Source organism: Centroberyx affinis, unplaced genomic scaffold (assembly GCF_046629955.1).
Source record: "Centroberyx affinis isolate AG114_WGS23_722 - 3 ecotype Tasmania unplaced genomic scaffold, CSIRO-AGI_Caff_v1 ptg002472l_1, whole genome shotgun sequence".
Lineage (NCBI taxonomy): Eukaryota > Metazoa > Chordata > Actinopteri > Beryciformes > Berycidae > Centroberyx > Centroberyx affinis.
Window position 1 is genome coordinate 26,912 of NW_027280704.1, and position 19,369 is coordinate 46,280.

Genomic DNA, 19,369 nt, shown 5'->3' on the forward strand with positions numbered 1-19,369 from the left:
CTATATATGTTATAAATTAGGTTATATACAATATAATATACAAAAGTTATGAGAAACACTCACGAGTCCTATAATCAACAGTTTCTACTATAGGCCCACAATATATCCTTAGATAATTATCTTCCAAAGAAATAAAAAAGAAAAAAAAAAGAAAGAAAAAAAAGAATAGCCTACTAAAAACTAAATAATTCTCTGTAGCCCCAGCCCTGACGCTATCTTGTTTGCATGGTTAAAAGCTCTGGAAATAAAAGGTTTGTGGAGAAATTACAGTGTCCTGTCGAGATTAGGCTACTTTTGAAACAAATGACCCACAGCAGACTCCCAAGAGTCTCCCAAACCCGCATGACATCAAACACTCGCCAGTATTTACATGACGGGGCAGAGCCGGTGTCCAGAGCAGTGTGTGGAGCTGGGTGGCGGATGACAGGCGAGACACATCCTCGGTGCTTGCCTATATGGCTGCTGGCCTCCGTTTACTGCGGCTTGCCTTTAACTTGGCGTTTGTGCGCCAGGCGCCAAAGAGAATCATCTGTTTACAGTGTGCGCGTTGATGGTCATTTTTTATGATGTTGTTTAATCCACAGTGGAGGGCGGGGGGGGGCAGGGGGCTGTCTAGCAGAGTCCAGACAAGCTGGCTCCAGTGGCCATCTCTGTAGGCTATAGGCTTCTCTATTTGAGCAGAGAGACAGGTGTAAATCTCTCCTGCAATCTTTACTCTGCACTCCCTGCGACACTCACCTGAAGGTAAATAAATGGTTTATGGCCAAGTAAATGAACCACCTTTCTCGTCTTGTAGGCTTGCACATAGAAACACCCTGCGGTAGTGGGGCATTGTGATTTGGACTGAGTTATTCAGTGAAAAAGCAGCATAGCCTATAGTCGTAAATATATCTGCCTATCTATTAAAGTTTTGGAAATAAAAAGACAATTTGAGGCCATGTCATAATAATCCACATGCCTAGTAGGCCTAATGGAAAAAAACATTTCTAGGCAAATGGATTTTTTATCTGCAATTTATCTGGCCTATTCAAAGACAACGTTCGTTCAAGCACTATTGCACCAGCTTTCTCTCACAACTCCAACACTAGAAAATGATAACTGTACAGAGGCCTAAAGTTTTCATGCAATCAAAATTATCTCAGACGTGGGCTACACAATAAATGACAATAAAACAGCTGTTAAAGAAATTAATATGCTGTATTAATAATATGCTAGTATAATCTAGTATCATATCGAATGCATATATTAATAACTAAGCGGCACATTCAACAGTTGTGTGTAATTATGCACGCTAAAGCACACATGCACACACACACATAGTGTGCTCATATTGAGAATAGCACTGACATTAAATCCGTCGCGGAACAGTTTACCCAAAGTTTCTGATCTCAAAATTCCAGGGTAGGCTGTAGCCACATTGTCATGTGGCACAACACGTCGTGTGTGTGTGTGTGTGTGTGTGTGTGTGTGTGTGTGTGTGTGTGTGTGTGTGTGTGTGTGTGTGTGTGTTGTGCTTGTGTGCGCGCGCGCGTGTTAGTAGTGAGAGCGAGAGAAAGGAGGGGGGCTATTATACCAAAGTTCTGCAAAGTAGGTCTGTGCCACTCCTGATTAGGGATTGTTCCCAAAAGATGGTTGCAGACATGAGATAATGAGGTCCTGTGATAACGCGGGTCTCCTTTAAGTTTTTCCCATGAATCGAGACTGTCGCCAGTCCACAAAACGACACTGTGCATCGGCACCACGCTACTCACTTCTCATTTGTCGAGCACAAAAGCTGATCCACCCCAAATCCGCACTAACAAACCAGGGGCCGGGAACAAATCATATAATGTTCAATCTTATTCACTTCTCCACTAATTAACTGGAATCCCACCTTATTCTTTAATACAGTGACCAATTAATTTGCGATGTATGCCAAAGGTCCCCGGGGCCGCGCTCGGTCGCCAGGAACATTTGTGAAGGTCTGCGGCTTCACTATAGGCAATGGATCTTATTAGGTGGATGACCTCGGCGAGGAAAGGTTACAGGCTTTTTCACTGCCCTCGGTTGGAAAACTAAGATGTTTCCTAATCGGATTTTAATTGGTTAGTTGGATGGTTGGTGCGCTTGTGTCTTCTCCGTGTGTGCATTGGGACGGATGTGATGTTTGTATTTCAGCGCGGAAGTTATGTACAAAGAAAAAAAAAATCTAGAAAGCATGGGAATAAGAGATGCAATGACACAATTTAAACCTATAGGTAATATTATAGCCTAGGTTTTTGGTGTTCGAGGGCTATTCTAATATAGCGGCAGGGTTTCAGGAATAGAGGTAAAAATCAACAGGTGTTAACATCTCCCATTGTAGGCCTTTCACAACCCAGTTTTATGTCCATCATTTTACAGAATCGACTTTACGACAACTTCAAACGGCTGCAAAAACGCCTGCTGGAATATGTCCTCTTTGTCTCACTTCCCGACCCTATTTAAAATGAAGTTATGAAGGCGGACATGGCCACAAATGATATCACCACCAATTCAACAACTTACTGAAAGGGGTTCAGTCGCGTTTTCTCCCCTCGGAAAACATCTCGGCAGTCGTTGCAACAGTTGCACAGACTCAGCCCCTTCCGTGCTTATTCGACGTTACTGTAGTATATAGCCCAAGTTAAGCCAACCAGGTTCAGCTTACGTTCAAATACTCCCCCTCATTACCCAAAAATGTCTTTATGCAAAACATCTGTAGGAACTTCAATAAATGAAAGCACAACTCCTAACCGCATCCTACTTATTTTGATTTTCATGTGGTTTTCGTGTATTGTCTAACTTAGTAAATAAGACCAGTCTCATATTTCAAATGTCACAAGTCTCTGACGACTTGCAATTTGAACATGAAAAAGCAACAAAGGCAATCGGCTTGTAGGCTGTAGAAAGTAGGTGACTCTAAAACTGTATAACTTTATTTTAGTCATATTTTACTCACACTATAAAGAAACAGAAACCTAAAATAGCTATAAATAGCCATACAGGATCAAGATGGTAACCTGGTTGATATGATAATACTTTATTAGGCTAACAGGCCTATATATGCTTTTGAATTCCCATATTCTACACGTTAACAGCACACCGTGTAATTCAACGTGCATATCAGTGTGCAGCAACTCCAGATCTATGTTAATGTTGACCAAATTACCAGTAGAATAGGCATAAAGAAAAGCCCACAAAGTAAAGAGACAACCTTGATGGGCTGCTTACTAATTTCATGTTAACACGTGAGACTAGATTAAAAATTAATACAATAGTCCTGTTTCAATTCCAACTCTAGGCTAATCCCAAAAGAGAAACTTTAGGTTGTAATAGTAGCCTACGCACTAGACGCTCATAAATATTGTTGAAAGTAATTTCTGCAGTTATAAATATACTATATAATAAGTAAAACATTGCAAAAAATATATAAAATAGATTAAAAAAAAAAAAAAAATTACAGAGAAAGCAGCTAAGCCATACAGACTCCTAACCGTTTAGGCAGCCAGGCCTACAAGACATGTTTGGACATTTATTGCGCAACGCAATACATTTCCAGCAGTTGGTCAAACAATGTCCAGACTAGTGTTATTTATAAAGACAAAGCACAAGCGTCATTTTCAGGGATTCACTGTTTTATGCTGTCTTGATTTAGTGAAGTGCTAATATCTGATAAAGTACCTCTCTCTTCCAACAGCATAACGCAAGGCTTTATGCCCAAAGGAGTTATCCGCAAACATTTAGAAGGCATTATGGCTTGAGAAGTTAATAGAGGAATCCATCCAACACAGAGAGAAGCATGTGGGGGATTCAATTGACCGCACTCAACTTTGCCGTTTGAGCTTGCCGCATACACTTCAAATTGTTGTTCTCGCTACTGACAAAACCGTTAATTCACCCAGAAACGGGAGGTCAAGTTTCAGCAAAGGCAGAAAAAAAGTAGCAGGCAACTTACAGAAACATTTGTGTCAGACCGCAAGGCTTCTACTCACAAAGACCTAAGAGCTTCCATGTGCCCTGAGCCCTCCTAAAATATTGACCGAACATCATAAACATTTAGCACCTGTTGTGTGTTTTATTTATCAGTGTGTTTGCAAAAATGTAGCCTGAGAGTAGCGGCCGCTGAGTCAAAAGAGGCAGATAAGATGATAAATGTAATATTTCCAAATTCCCTTCTTTCAAGACGTGTATAATATATATGACATTTTGTGGAAAAAACATAAATATTGGTCAATCAAGAATCCGATCGTCATCCTAGATGGGGGAGGCTTATTTTCATAATTGTAATTTCATCCCTACTCTCACACTTTAGGGTGAGAGCATTTCAGAATTATCCTGCCACAGAGGACCCAATATATTTTCAGTTGGTTGAAACCATGATTCAATTTTAAAAGTTTATCAATTTTGAAGCTATTCCATTGTTTTCCCTGCCACCAGTTAGTAAACTGGGTGTATACACACAGTTGACCATCAGCTTTAAGTACATAAGTGACAAAATGTTCAAAAGCATGCAGGCTTTCATTCCCTCAGAAAATTCTGCATTTAATAATTCTGTGCTTTTTGATTCTACTGAGTTCTTTAGCTGCTGTGTCACCTTATATAGACAGAGAAACCTGTATTTTGAACTACTGGGATGAGGCATTTGCAGTGAAGTCCCCATTGAATAGGATGGATTATTGGCTCAGGCCTTCACACAGCACCTGTGGGGAGTGGCGGGGGAATCCGTCTTAAAATTAACCATTCTTAAAACTTATCCCAGCAGGTCTGCACTGAGATTCACCAGGAAAAATGACAGACCACCCCAGGCACAAATACTAGCAGACCTGGTTTACCTTGAGGGGTATTGACACCTAAATGGCGGTGACTTTTCACAAGGCCATTCAGGGCCGGGATAAACTGCTGTTTATTTAGCATAACTGTGGTGCAAAACTCTTTTATTGCACTTAAGGAACTCTCTTGGGGTCAAACTCATACTGCGTTGTAGAGTCATAATGTGGCATATTTGTGGGCATAAGCATGATGCCTGAAACCTCCTTATTTCCCATAGAATGCCTTTCATAGTACTTACCATGGATTTACTTTAAAGACTGGTGTTGCACTTGATCCATTTACCTCAATCACCATTCTCAGTAACAAAATGTCTGATTGTGGGGCATAAAGACATAAAAGACATGTATTCAACCGTCCCCGTCAGTGGAAATCAGTGCTGGTTTCCCTTACCCAGCCTTTCAGACTGCATGGCACTTGCTTTTCCGCCTATGGTTTTCCATTTCAAAGCTCTCTGTCTCCATGTAAATACCAAAACACAGTAATCCAATCTGACCCCATTGCAAATTTTCCAGAAACTATTCGGAGGGGGGGTGTTTTGACATGAGCCACACACTTATCCCACTTAACCTCTAGAGAGAAGCCACCCTAACCCCTTAGCCCAAGATTCCCTTGGTGGAGGAATGCACAGCTTTATGCCACTCTCCTCTTAAAAGCACTGGGTCTTGCTTTTGGACTCAATGGCAGAGCCCTATAGCTTCGTGAGACTATAAAGTCAAAGAAAGCAGCACAAAGCCGATGCCTATGGCGGGGAAGCTAAATGGACAGCAGATACCCCCATTAAGGCAGCTCCCTGCACACTGTACTGTGCAAGCCCAAAATTGTTTTTTGCTTCAAACCCAAAATTGTCCCAAACTGATGAAACTGTGCCTCTCATGAAGACGACAGGAACATAGTATTTACACTGTGCTAACTTGATGAAAAATAACCTGGGGTTTATTCTGTTTCGCATTTGCCATTGTTTGTTTATAGCCTGCAAAACTGGCTTCAGTAGGATTCAATACTCAAGAATCTAAGGAGAAAGATGCTTATCTCGGATGGCTGGCAAGTGGTGGCACGTAAGGCAAACTAAAGACTTTTGACACATGGTCCACATCTGAGGCATTTACCACGAGCATCTTTATCACACAGCTTGTAGCTGCAGAAAAAGCCTGACTGCTGTTTATGGGGTTGAGCAGAAAATCCCCTGCATTATGCTCTACAGGTGATGCATGCCACTGGACTGGATTGTTCTAATAGTCCTGTGCACAATGTACCTTTGAATGGCAGCTGTTCAATCCTTACACTGTGCTATACGGCCACAGCCAATAATGAGTTTTACAAGAATATCAACCATTACGCAAGCATTTAGAGGGCTTCTGGCCAGATAACACAATGCTAACTTTAACCAGGATGAACAAAACTTTCTCAGAATTTAAGCCCCAATTCAGATTTTATAAAATAAAATATCTAATTGTATGGGTAACATTGATATGCATGACTTATAGATGTGACATAAGCTTTTTGTAGCTGTCAGATCAAATCTTAGCTTACAATTCAGGTCTATTTTATGATACTATAAGAGTATAAAATCATAAACATTTTACAGTTTCAAAATACCTTATGCACCCATACTCGACAGTCACACAGTGCTCATGTCACTCACTGCCAATCAATTTAAGAATGAATCAATTTGTTCAATCCCTTGTTTAAACTTTCTGAGTTAGGGCTACTTTTTGTTTATATATGGATTAAGGACTGGGCCTTTAAGCATCAACAGTGCCTATTTTGATAATTAATCAAAGGCTGTACCATGTCCTTCATGGTATTTCTTAACTATGTGGTAGTAAGTCAAAGTTATGAGCCTGTATCACTGTCGATGAACCACCTCAATCAAGAGAGCATATGTCTCCCCAACACACTACCATTTTCCTTGTCAATCTGTAGTCAATGCACTGCTGTCAATAAACACATCCCCTAATTAACTAAAATTGTTTTTCATCAATACCTGTAACAGACCAGTGCAGGAATTGATGAGAGCAAGGGTTGACTTGACTAAAAATGCCTGACAGGGACAATTCATCGACAGGTAAAGAGTTTATCATTCTTCCAGCTAATTGACTAAAACATGCGGGTGATTCTGGAAAGTGCATTTTACAGTCTGAGTCCCTTTTGGGCAATAGCCTCTATGGATCAATCTGAGCCCCACCTAAATCTTTGGGGTAAATGGTTTCCATTTAGAAAGTCATTACACTGTCAATTGAACATCTCCCCCTCCACTTTGTGTTGGGATGTCCATAATGAAGTTTGGAGTCATTACAGTAGTCGAATGTACTAACCTTGTGATGTTTCCTTTGCCTATCATGTTGTGTTAGGCCTGATGACTCTCACCAGACAACGTCCTCCATTCAGCAGCGGTGCCACCGAGTCTGTCCTCGCTTATCATTAACAATCTGCAAATAAACAGGACAGCATACATTACATCACTTGCAGCTCCGTGATCAATTCTAGGAATGTCTTTGAAGGTTTGCTTAATGAACCTACACAGCAGAAGTGGTTGTGTGTAGTTAGGGCACGAAGCGTCATAACCCATGACCTTAATTCAGTTTTGCTTCACTGATGACATAGAGAGTTGAGCACAGGAGGTGAAACAGTAGTAAAAGTATTCAACAGGAACAAACACTAGCTGTAGCAAGTGGACGACCGTCAGTCCTTTTAACTGCACTGCTGAAACACATGAAAGGAACTGCTTTTCCACTTAAACACAAATGTCTTTGCCCAATCATTGAAGACAACTTCTGCAGATTACGTGGACAGTGGAGAGTGGATCTTACAACATTGCTATGTATCAGTCAGGTTTACATGCAAGCTGTCCCCCTGTACTGCCGGGAATCACCCACCCACATGGAGTGAGAGATTTTAGAGCCTGTCTAGTCAAATATACTGCCCCTTTTGATTTTGATATACATGATCACAGTAGATGTATAAAAGGGAAGCACTGACAAAGTCGACCTCATCAATCAGTGGTGTCAGCTCAGACCTTTTTATAGCCTCTTGGAGTCCCTGAGAGCCCTAACCCTGTAAAAGTTTATATAGTGTATTGACCATTCTCTGACTTGCTTAGCTAATGAAGCTGGCTGGGCCACAGAGACTGAAAGGCTACCGCCGTGTCAACACTGCTTCCTATTTGATGACACCTTCCACTAAATTGAAATGTGCTGCTAATGGGGGTGAGTGTTTAAAGAAGAATAAGCCCCCGTAATTGACACAGACCTGACCTCACTCGCACAAAGAGAAGGCTGGAAGGCCCCATGTAGGCTGGTGGAAAGCAACACCTTAATTTTGGGGCTTTTACCATGTAGAGATTTAGGCCTGGCTTTAGCTGCTGATCTCTGGTGGATTTTCATTCTGTCAAATAGGTCTGTGGCTTATCAACAGCTATCATATTTGTTTTCTCTAGCAAATCAATAACATATAACACATAAGCCAAGTATCCTTGTCTATCTCCCCTGGGAGATATATACACACGCAGACCTACTCTTACATTTACACACACACACACACACACACACATGCATGCACACACACACACACTCACATACATACACACACACACACACACACACACGTGCACATATACAGACACACACACACAGAGGGTGCTGGGGGCAGTTTCCCTGCACTAACACAGCAAGTTGTCATCTAGCCAACTCTATGACGAAGAGGGCATTGTGACATTCATAACTCACAACGTCACTGTAGACAATAGTTGAGCTAGGAGGAACATGAGCAGAACATAACACTGAAAACTGTGGTTTCTCACTAATAATTGCATGCATGCATGATCCTGAATGGACATGCAATTGTTTTCATCACTGTATAGCACAAGTGAATGCTTCCAAAGGCTCACGAGGAGGATGACCCTAGAGGCCCATACTCCTGACAGTACAGCTTTGAAAGCTTGGAGAGTGTTAGAGATCTAAGTCTTATTTACAAACAATCATAGATATGGGCATCTGTTCTATAACTATTTAAACTGTAACAATATACAATAAGTAAATTGCATATCTTAGTCTTGCTAAGTTTAGTGGAATAAGTAGAATTTTGGTGAAATTAATTTCCCTTGCAGGACACAAAGACCGTTTTTTCATGTCAAAGATCTCCAGATACATACACATTTGACCAGTGAAGCACAACTGTTGTTTAACGGAACACGTTGTAGTGAAATCAAAGTTTTCCTTCTTTTCTGGGAATTCCCATAAGTCCCCTTCAAGGACTTTGAGATCCGCTACCGCTCTGGTCCCTGCATGGGTCTACGGAGACAGACAATTGACTGAGAATTGATGGTCAATGTTTGTCCAAGGTGGCTGACTATGGCCACAGCTCTATAGTTTACTTGTGAATTAATCGTTAAATAGCCTTTTGTGGGTGTAGCAGCCTGGCGCTGTCTAGACTGCGCATCTCTTGAGGCGCTTTGCAGTGAAGCAATATTTTTGCACCCAATAATGGCCAAACAAATAACTATACTTCTAATTGGTGTTTTGGGGTCGATAATAAGCATATAATAACTCTTATACGTGCCCAAGCCTTCATCATGAAAATTAAATAATTGATATTAGCCCATTGTTCAACATAACCTACAGCCCTAGGGGTAGGCTACAATATTAGGTTAAGTTAATAAAATATATGGATTATTAATCAATAACCTACAAGATTACAATAACTGTTTCTATAGCCCAAAACCTCTACTCAGAATTTAAACTACTTTAACATTACACTAAGCTTACATTACAAAAGACACCTACTAGATGTAGCTTGTGCAATTGTCAGGCTGCTTGAGGACTGACACTAAAATTGATATTGTTGCTCAATGATAGTTATGCCGGAAAGGCGGTCTATATTTAACAGAATTGATCGGTATAATCCAAAATATAGAAGTTTTGATATAGCGCACAATTGATGATACACAGTCACCACTATGCATTCTCCATTGACTGAGCTGTCCTCTCCCTCACAGCGTTTGCGCGCACACGTGTGAGTGAGAGAAACGACCACGCCATAATTCATGTCAACTTATAGGACACGGGACGCGATACATTGCCACACATAACACAAATACACAGCAGGCTCTAATCAGTCTGACTTGCTATGGTGTCTCAATTAAAAATTTAGGCTGGAGGGAAGCTGGGAATGAAGCGTCGTTAGGGAATCTACTGTAGAACACGGTGTGTGGCTAAATATCCAAAATGGCAAAATAAGAGAAAATAAAAAAAAAATACACTAAGCCATACACCATGCACATCCTGAAAGACTATCACCAAAGACATATGAAATATCACAATAAACGATCAGTGAAAGTTTGGCCGGCGTCATAACTTCTACTCTCATATTCATAGATAATATTAACATTACTGTACATAAACTTGTCATCGAGCGCCTCATTCCGTCAACCGGTCAAATTTCCCTATCATTTCAAAGGAGGATATTACAGGAAATGTTAGGCTACTCCGTAAGACTCCTTTTCGGCGCTGTTAAAAGACTGCGAAAATATTCGGGAAATTCAGTGGACTACGAAAGGAATTAAAAAGCAACATGACAAATTATTTTAATTAGTAGTCTATTAGGCTACTTCATAAAATAAGTCAAATTATGTTCGCAAAATTCAATGCATGAGAATAAGAGTGTCCTCGACTGTAGTATTTCAGTCTTTGTAGGAAGTAACCAGCCCGAGAGACCATGACATCTTGCCGACAAAGCGAGCCAGTTCCCCGGCTTGGCTTGTCTACTCTCTCCCGCTCGCTGGGTCCCACAGACCGACCGATAGCGCAACTTCTATAACGATGTTGACATATTCACACAACATTGACTGAGGTAGGGTGGTGTTTCACGGCAAAGCCCTTTTGAGTTTCCAAACACCTTTTTATAAGTCTGAAGTCTGTCCCCTCCACCCGACCTGTTAAAACCACGCCTACGCAGCCACACAATTGGTCCGAAAGCGTCAAAGAGCCAATCAAACAGAGCCCTGCTTCTCGTAACATGCAACACATCCATACAGTATGAAGCCCTATGGGCCACAGAGGCGCTAGGAAAATCACGGAGCTGGGACCTTACCACCTCTCTCTCTCTCTCTGGCCGTCAGCGGACTCCTTTCTCTGCACACGTCTTTCACTGAAATGTGTGTGTGCGTGAAAGAGAGAGGAGGAATAAAGTGTGTGTGTGCGTGTGAGGGTGCATGTCCGGAGCAAGTAAAGGCAGAGGGATTATTCGGCGCTATCGAAATATTTCAACACATCGCCCTCGCTGCAGGACTGAAGCCAATAAGAAGGAACGCATTTTAACAGGAATGCCGATATTGTAAACAGCAGCAGAAGGGAAAGAACGCACTGCAGTCAATTAAGTGACTCACCCTCGTTGGTTTAATTCGTCTAATGTCCGCATGAAAGCAAGATATAGAAAGGTGCCCGATGCGCGTCAATCTCTGAAGAAAAGCTCTCTCTCAACACTCCTGAAGATTAACGGAGAACATTTTTTCATTTCTTTTCGCAGACGTCTGGTTAGAGCCCAGCAAACGCCTGTAGAGATTTCACACCAACTTGTGGAAAATAAGTGGATGCTTATTTCTGCAGTGTTGAAGGTGGAATTTTCTAAGCTTACCAACTTCAGATAGATTTCTTTTTCCTGTTTCTCCTGTCCTCTTCTTCCACGCAGGCTTCGGGCTATTGTTGTAAGAATATTGTTCCAAATTCAACCAAGCCTACATTTGGTACCTGGACTTGGATGAACTTCCTGATGAGAGATCCAGTCATACAAGGATCAAGTATGGCATATCATCCGTTTATACCTCACCGGGGTCCGGAATTTGCCATGAGTGCAATGCTGGGTCACCAGCCTCCCTTCTTCCCGGCCCTGGCCCTGCCTCCCAGCGGCTCGCTCTCTCTGCCGGGCGCCCTGGGAAAGCCGATCATGGACCAGCTGATGGGAGCCGCGGAGACCGGCCTCCACTTCTCCTCGCTGGGGCACCAGGCTGCAGCCCACCTCAGGCCCCTGAAGACTCTGGAGCCTGAGGAGGAGGTGGAGGACGATCCTAAAGTTCACCTGGAAGCCAAGGAGCTCTGGGAACTTTTCCACAAGAGGGGCACAGAGATGGTGATCACAAAATCCGGAAGGTGAAAAAGCAGTTTTTGTGTGCATCCCAAAATGTTGTATGGTCTGATATCCAGTAGTCGAGTGTGCATATTGATAGCCCATAATGGAGACACATTGTGATTATTCATATGCTGACATTGCTCTCGGTCATTATTGATTGATATATTGATGGCTTCTTGGAATTATACCTCTTCCATTCCTGTGGCCAACATTTTTGATTTTATGCAACCATCTCTATAAGGCTATAGCCTATTAATTAAACTTTAATGTAATCTCACTACGAAATAAAAACAAAACCTCAACCCTGACTAAAATATACAGCTCATGCTCAGCGGGTTCTAACTTTTTAATCTGCACATATTATAAAACATTTTTAGGATAATAAAACTATTCAGCTGCGAGTTCCTGTATGATCAGCTAGGCCTCTGGATTTTGCAAAAGTTTGAACTTAATCTAGGCTTCGCGGAAAGTCAAACGGCTGTGGTAAACAAGACTTGCTTATAAACATGTCGCTAATGATGACAAATCCATTCATAATTATACCTCATATAATTCGTGTAAAAGGAGAGGGAGAATACCACTCCACGTGCACGTAGGATTATAACTGCTGTATTTGTATTATTAATATTCAGCTCCCAATTAGCTACCTGTGTGAGGATTGTATATATTTTCACGTTGTGTTTTTCCAGATAGTCTAAAAATTTAGTTATAGTTTGTCATAACTATACAGTGAGTGATCTCTCTATTAAATTGCCAACTATCAGTGTGTGGAGCCCTGACAAAATCATTTTCGTCATCATCACAGTGCAGTATACAAAGATGGCTGCTCCGTCTGTGTGCAGGCCTTTGAAGGCATGAAAAATCAAGTCACCGTCTATCTAACTCTACAGCATCGACAGCATGGACGTTTAGACTTATAATCAGAGATAGTGGAGGGTAAACACATCTAAACTCAGTTTACCCACTTTTTTATTTGCGAAATAGAGTTTACCCACCTGTTTAGGCTGACATAGCCTACTTTAAAATTGTATGAGATAATTTCATCGTAGCCTAAACATCATATTAAGGAGTATGAAATCTTTTAACGGGGGGTAGCCTAAAGCATAGCCTATATTAATGCTTTTCTAAAAACTAGTCTTATTTTTGTTTATATTGTTGGTGACCGACAGAGAGTCGTTGTTTACCTATAGCCTACCTTTTTATTCACCATTACACCACAGCTTATCATTCTTACTCTTTTTTCACAGGCGGATGTTCCCTCCATTCAAAGTGAGGTGCACTGGCTTGGACAAGAAGGCCAAATATATTCTCTTGATGGATATTGTTGCAGCCGACGACTGCAGGTACAAATTTCACAACTCCCGCTGGATGGTGGCAGGAAAGGCCGACCCCGAAATGCCAAAGAGGATGTACATTCACCCGGACAGTCCGGCTACTGGTGAACAGTGGATGTCAAAAGTCGTCAATTTTCACAAACTCAAGCTGACAAATAACATCTCCGACAAGCATGGATTTGTAAGTTCAACTAATGTATGTCTATTTTCTTATTTGTCCACTTGCCCACACTTAGCTATTTTGCATGCTGACATTTATAATAATGTATTTATAATTATTAGGCCATATATTTAAGCCTATGTATATGGATATGGAACTGGTGAAATGTTTGTAAAGCTCCGCTATAATTAAGGCCTCATTTTAATCGCATTGTGATACACGAATCGCTATATTTGCATTGCAATGTATTATCTAATCCAATGTACGATTTAATTCCTTCCCATGATGTGATTTATGATTTCTCATGGTCTAAGCAGTTTTAGAATTAGGCTATCATTTTATGAAAATGTGTTAAGTTGAAAAAACCTATGTTAGACCTATGTCCTTCATGTATTAGACATACACTGCAATAATGATGACAAATCTTACTGTAATAAGAATGGTAGGCAATCATTGTGCACTAAATTAAATTTTTAATACACATGTTTTCTTGTTGCAGACTATCTTGAACTCCATGCACAAATATCAGCCCCGATTTCACATTGTGAGGGCCAACGATATTCTCAAACTCCCCTACAGTACCTTCAGGACATATGTTTTTCCCGAAACTGATTTCATTGCCGTGACTGCATATCAAAATGACAAGGTAAGGACAAATTTAGGCTTACTCATTTTCTTGATTTTTTATTTTTATAAAATAGGCTACACTCTATCTGTATTGGTAGTGATAGGCTATGCCACCAACCCTCGCCCTGTCAAACGCTCCCCCCTGTCTTTCATGCTCTGCACCATTTTGTTGTCATAAAATATGGAAGACGTCATATTTGTTTGAGCTTGTTAGAGTGGAGTATCATTATGGGCCTGATGTTGCAAGTAAGCCATGTGCACCACATGGAAAGTAATAATTCTAAAGAATGTATGTTATACAGGTTATCTTCCTTTTATTTAATCACATGGAAAGGATTTGGCACCGACCCAGACTGTGTGTGTGTGTGTGTGTGTGTGTGTGTGTGTGTGTGTGTGTGTGTGTGTGTGTGTGTGTGTGTGTGTGTGTGTGTGTGTGTAAAAGGGGTTGAGGGTTGAGAAAAGAGAAAGAGAGGGGGAACACGATGTGCAGTGGAGTGGAGAAAAGAAGAAAAAAAATAAGCATTTCGGGTGTATTAGACTGTGCTGGTAACATTTTACTCTTCATAAGACATAAAACTAATCAAAATCATCTCTTCCGCCCTTTGATATCGTAGGGAAATGATGGTTAAGTGTTACCTCTGGCCACTAGTGTCAAGCGAAAAAATGCAGTAAATGCTTTGCAGGCATAGGCTGAGAAATATTGTCAATGCTGCCAAATTCTGCACATGTAAGAGGGAGGGGGCGCCGGAGACGGAGAGGAAGTGGTGTGGGAGTAAAAGTTCTGCAAGAGTTTACACATTAAAACAGCGTATTCCACACTGATGGAAAATCTCGCCAAAATGAGGAGGGAGGGTGTCCTCTCTCTCTCTCTCTCTCTCTCTCTCTCTCTTTCTCTTCTGTGTGTGTGTGTGTGTGTGTGTGTGTGTGTTTTGTCAGTAAAACCGAAAACGTGTTACTGTAGGCCAGCCTAATGAGATGAAAAGTAAATTGTAGCCTATTTTCAACGCCATGGGGAACAAGCCCTATAGCTTTAGCGCTCCACGTGCAACTTAAAAAACAGAAACATCTAAATTGAACATGATCAGGGAAGTGTCTGTGAAACTGCTAATATTTACACGTTTAATTTGAATTATTTCAGATAACCCAGCTGAAAATCGATCATAATCCATTTGCCAAAGGATTCCGTGACACTGGCAATGGGAGACGGGAAAAGAGGTAAGAGAGATACAAAAAAAATACAAAATTCTGTGCCACAAAATTTTTACGACTCGTGTAGTCGGGTTTTATAGATGGGGACAGACAGTGATCTCGGTGGATTCAAACCAGCGGCATGGCTGTCACGTTAATCCCCCGGGGAGTCTGGTTCTTCACAGGTTCCTAATGATATACTACTATAGTTCACTACAGTAGACTATACAGGAGGGTGGGTATGGAAAAGAAAGTAGCCTACCAATATTCAGTTCAGTTATTTTCACGCCCATCTCACTTACGAACAGTTGGGCCTATGTCTATCCAAAAAGCTTTTAAAATTATAATTGTGCTTTTTTAAAATTATAATTGTGCTTCAATTGAAAATGGAAAAACGTGTGAAAAGATCAACAGACTGACAGATAGCCTAAGCATAGATAGATAGATAGATAGATAGAGCCTGCGTTATAATTTGCATTCTGTGGTAGATTTCTCAGTCTCACCTGCCAGATCTGTTGTTTAATCAAGCCATGGCTCGATATTATCCACCGTGATGCAGATATAGTTTCTGACCTGAGATCGCTGACAAACACCAATAATAACCTGCGTGCTTGTACATAGGAAACAGCTGGCGCTGCAATCCATGCGTTCATACGAGGAGCAGCAGAAAAAGGAGAACGGGGCTTCAGACGACTCCTCTGGAGAACAGGCTTCCTTTAAGTGCTTCGGCCAGGCCTCGTCCCCTGCCGTGTCTACCGTGGGCCCCCCACACCTGAAAGGTAGGCAGGCTGACAGACCCCACCATCAATCTACAGCTTGGATAAGAAGTTTTGTGAAATCGTAAAAGTCCTATTGTGGCAAGATTTTTACTAGGTATTTGCAGTGTGTATACATTATGAGTAAACGGAATGAATGCCGAGTAGCTGCAGTCCATGAATTGAGTTTAATGCATTTTAAGGCACTTTATGCTGAGCCAATCATATTCATATTCACTGTACGCACACAGTCAAAACAATAGATCAGTTATCTCCTGCTCTATTGAGGTTAGGCTAACAGTCAAATCTAACGAAAACTAATAAAATTATATATAGCCCTTTCACTATTGGATGGACGAATTGTGGGTTGAAATGTATTGGTCAACCTCGTGGACCCTGGGAGGAGACTTGCGCGCTCCCGCTGCAAATGAGTGCCCTGCAGCTATTTTGCAAATATGTTTATGAACTATTGATTCGAGTCTTTTGTATTAATCCGTTATTGTTGTGTATCACCTAGCCTATGTGCCAGAAAAGCAACTGATATATTGTTCTGATTTTGCTAGATTTCTGCGAGAGCGATGAGGACAGCGATGACGAGAGCAAAGACGGACACATCAAAGATGGTCCGGACTCCAGCAAGATTTCCACTACCACGGAGGATGGGAAAGATCATGAGGCGAGTCCAGCTAAGGGCCACCCCTTTGGTAACAGTGACTCTACCAGCAGGACCCGTGACAGCGGCCCTAGGACTGAGAAAAGCCAAGCAGACTCACGGCAGAGCCCCGTCACCGTCATCTCCAGCACCACCCGCTCTGGAGAAGACCTCAAGAGCCCGAACCGGGACCAGCCCAAAACGGACGAGTGCAGGTCAATAAGCAAGGACAGTTTCATGCCTTTGACTGTTCAGACTGACAGTGCGCAGTTAGGCCACAGTCACTTGCATAACTTTGGATTTCCAACGGGTCTGACAGGACAGCAGTTTTTCAATCACTTAGGGGGCGCGCATCCGTTTCTCTTGCACCCCAGTCAGTTCAACATGGGAGGTGCATTCTCAAACATGGCCGCGGGCATGGGACCCTTACTGGCAGCAGTGTCCTCCGGAGGGGTGAGCACCATGGACACGGCCAGCATGGCATCATCTCCGCAAAGCTTGACGGGAGCGCCAGGCCTGCCTTTTCATCTGCAGCAACATGTCTTGGCATCACAGGTAAAACCTGTTTTCTTGGGCCTACTTCCTTGCAGCCTTGTGTAAAGCAAATGTTGGACAAGTGCTGGAGACTTCCTTGGTTACATTTTGACCTAGTGCTATACGTCAGATTTAACACGGCACCTAATGTGTCAGCTTTAATGCTCTTGTCTCCATAGGTTTATGTGTATTTTTTACGCTAGTGTAAGAAAGAAATCGTTGCATGCAACGCGCGTCTGAGTGTGTGTGTGTGTGTGTGTGTGTGTGTGTGTGTGTGTGTGTGTGTGCGAGAGAGGGAGAGAGGGGGAGAGAGAGAGAGCGCACGTGCGTCTGTGCGTGCGCGTTTGCGCGCGTTTGTTTAGTTGTTTGTTTTGTGCCATATATTCAGAGTAACGTTAGGCAATTTCATTTTGACTGACTAAATTTATAGAGCGTATTTTACTACATTTCTTTCGGCACTGCGGTTATGGATATTAAGTTTATCAATTGTTAGAACAACAACATATGTTTAAGTTCCAGAGACAATGAAAGACCACCTAGGTGCTGCAACAATGGTGTTAGGGAATGGTGTTGATATGAGCTCATTAAGACTGTTTTAGAGGCAAAATGGCGAGTGTTAAAATGCTTCGTTGGCTCAGAGAGGGAAACAACATATGGTTTAATACACAACAAATTAGCCTTTTTCCATTTACTGTCAAAACATGCATTAATAGCAACATCACAATATCTTATTTCTGTTGTTTATATGCAGCATCAGACATTAAGAATTTTTATTTGCATTAACAATTCCTGAACAAGTTGCAAAGCTGTTTACATGCTGGGTGATAACGCTTTGCTGTAGAACATTTAGATATAGGCCTACATTTTCAAAAATGTAGTGTCTTGTGTGGATAGTAGCCTAGAATGCCTGACAGGCTGATTTACTATTGCCTAAATTAGGTCTGCTTTTGTTACCAAGTATTATTGTCCATAAGGTATGTGTCAGACAGTGTCATTAGCTTCATAACAACACTATAATGCATCACTAACATCATTACGCACGACCAAAAACTTCACTGCGGATAGTGAAAGTACAAAGCCCACGAATTTCCCGAAGCAGGTCACTTGTCTTCATTCATTATTTTCACGGATTCGCTCCACGACCTCAATCCAAAATACACAGAGGCAGGGGTCGGGTAAAACTATGACTATCAGCATGCGTTTTCCCTCGATTTTAGGCATCGGCTATGTTATTATGATGCGTAGAAGTGTTTAATTACGTGATCGTATTATCTAGGTTAGCATCGGCCTTGTGGGCTCATACTCAGTCTCTCCGTTTTTCCACAGGGCATTGCCATGTCTCCGTTTGGCAGTCTGTTCCCCTACCCCTATACATACATGGCAGCAGCCGCGGCAGCCTCATCCGCTGCCTCCTCCTCGGTGCACCGACACCCCTTCCTGAACGCAGTGCGCCCCCGACTCAGGTACAGCCCCTACTCCCTCCCCATGACCGTACCGGACAGCACCCTGCTCACCACCGCCATGCCCTCCATGGCCGGCAGCGGGGCCGACCTGAAAGGAGATGGCATTGTCCCGGCCAGTCCCGTCTCCGCTGCTACCCTGGATTCCACATCGGAGGTAACCAGCCGCTCGTCCACCATATCCTCTGGCTCGGTTTCCATGTCCCCAAAAACTTGCACGGAGAAAGACGCCGCCAACGAGTTGCAGAGCATCCAGCGCCTGGTCAGTGGACTCGACTCAAATCAGGACAGGCCACGGAGCGGATCACCCTAGGAGTTTTTCCCCTCCACCTGCTTCTCGTTTCGTTGTTGTTGTGATGAAAAGTGTTGACGGTGATGAAGACATTAACAGTAGGACGACACCCTCTCAGATTAATGCAGGTTTAAAAAGAAAAGCAAAAAAAAAAAAATACAAAAAAAATACAAAAAAAAAAACAAAACAAAAAAAAGAACTGTTGGACGTTTTAGTTTATGAAATGCACTTTGGTTAAATACACATCTGAAATGTATATTTCTCTTTTGTTAAATTAAACAACACTTTTTTATTTGTTTTCTGTCATTTGAATACCATACAAGTATTGAAACTGAAAGGTTGGCATGGATGTGACTCACAGATCTAGGAGAAGTTGCTGCTGTGTCCTGTCTCCTAACTTTATTATACATGTGGA

The 19,369-nt window shown here is 42.0% G+C and overlaps 1 protein-coding gene across 1 annotated transcript; it reads left to right on the forward strand.

Moving 5' to 3' along the window:
- Nucleotides 1-11,583: 11,583 nt before the first annotated feature.
- Nucleotides 11,584-19,129, forward strand: tbx3a (T-box transcription factor 3a). The gene is made up of 7 exons (XM_071533961.1): nucleotides 11,584-11,972; nucleotides 13,200-13,467; nucleotides 13,946-14,092; nucleotides 15,212-15,288; nucleotides 15,883-16,040; nucleotides 16,580-17,223; nucleotides 18,529-19,129. The coding sequence occupies exons 1-7, from the start codon at nucleotides 11,584-11,586 to the stop codon at nucleotides 18,973-18,975; spliced, it is 2,130 nt and encodes a 709-aa protein (XP_071390062.1). The 3' UTR covers nucleotides 18,976-19,129.
- The last annotated feature ends 240 nt before the right edge of the window (nucleotides 19,130-19,369 follow it).

Excerpts from the sequence above, each read along its gene's own strand:
- tbx3a (XM_071533961.1), top strand. The coding sequence starts at position 11,584 with ATGAACTTCCTGATGAGAGATCCAGTCATACAAGGATCAAGTATGGCA. Across the intron at positions 11,973-13,199 it reads GTGATCACAAAATCCGGAAG|GCGGATGTTCCCTCCATTCA; the intron begins GTGAAAAAGCAG and ends CTTTTTTCACAG. Across the intron at positions 13,468-13,945 it reads TCTCCGACAAGCATGGATTT|ACTATCTTGAACTCCATGCA; the intron begins GTAAGTTCAACT and ends TTCTTGTTGCAG.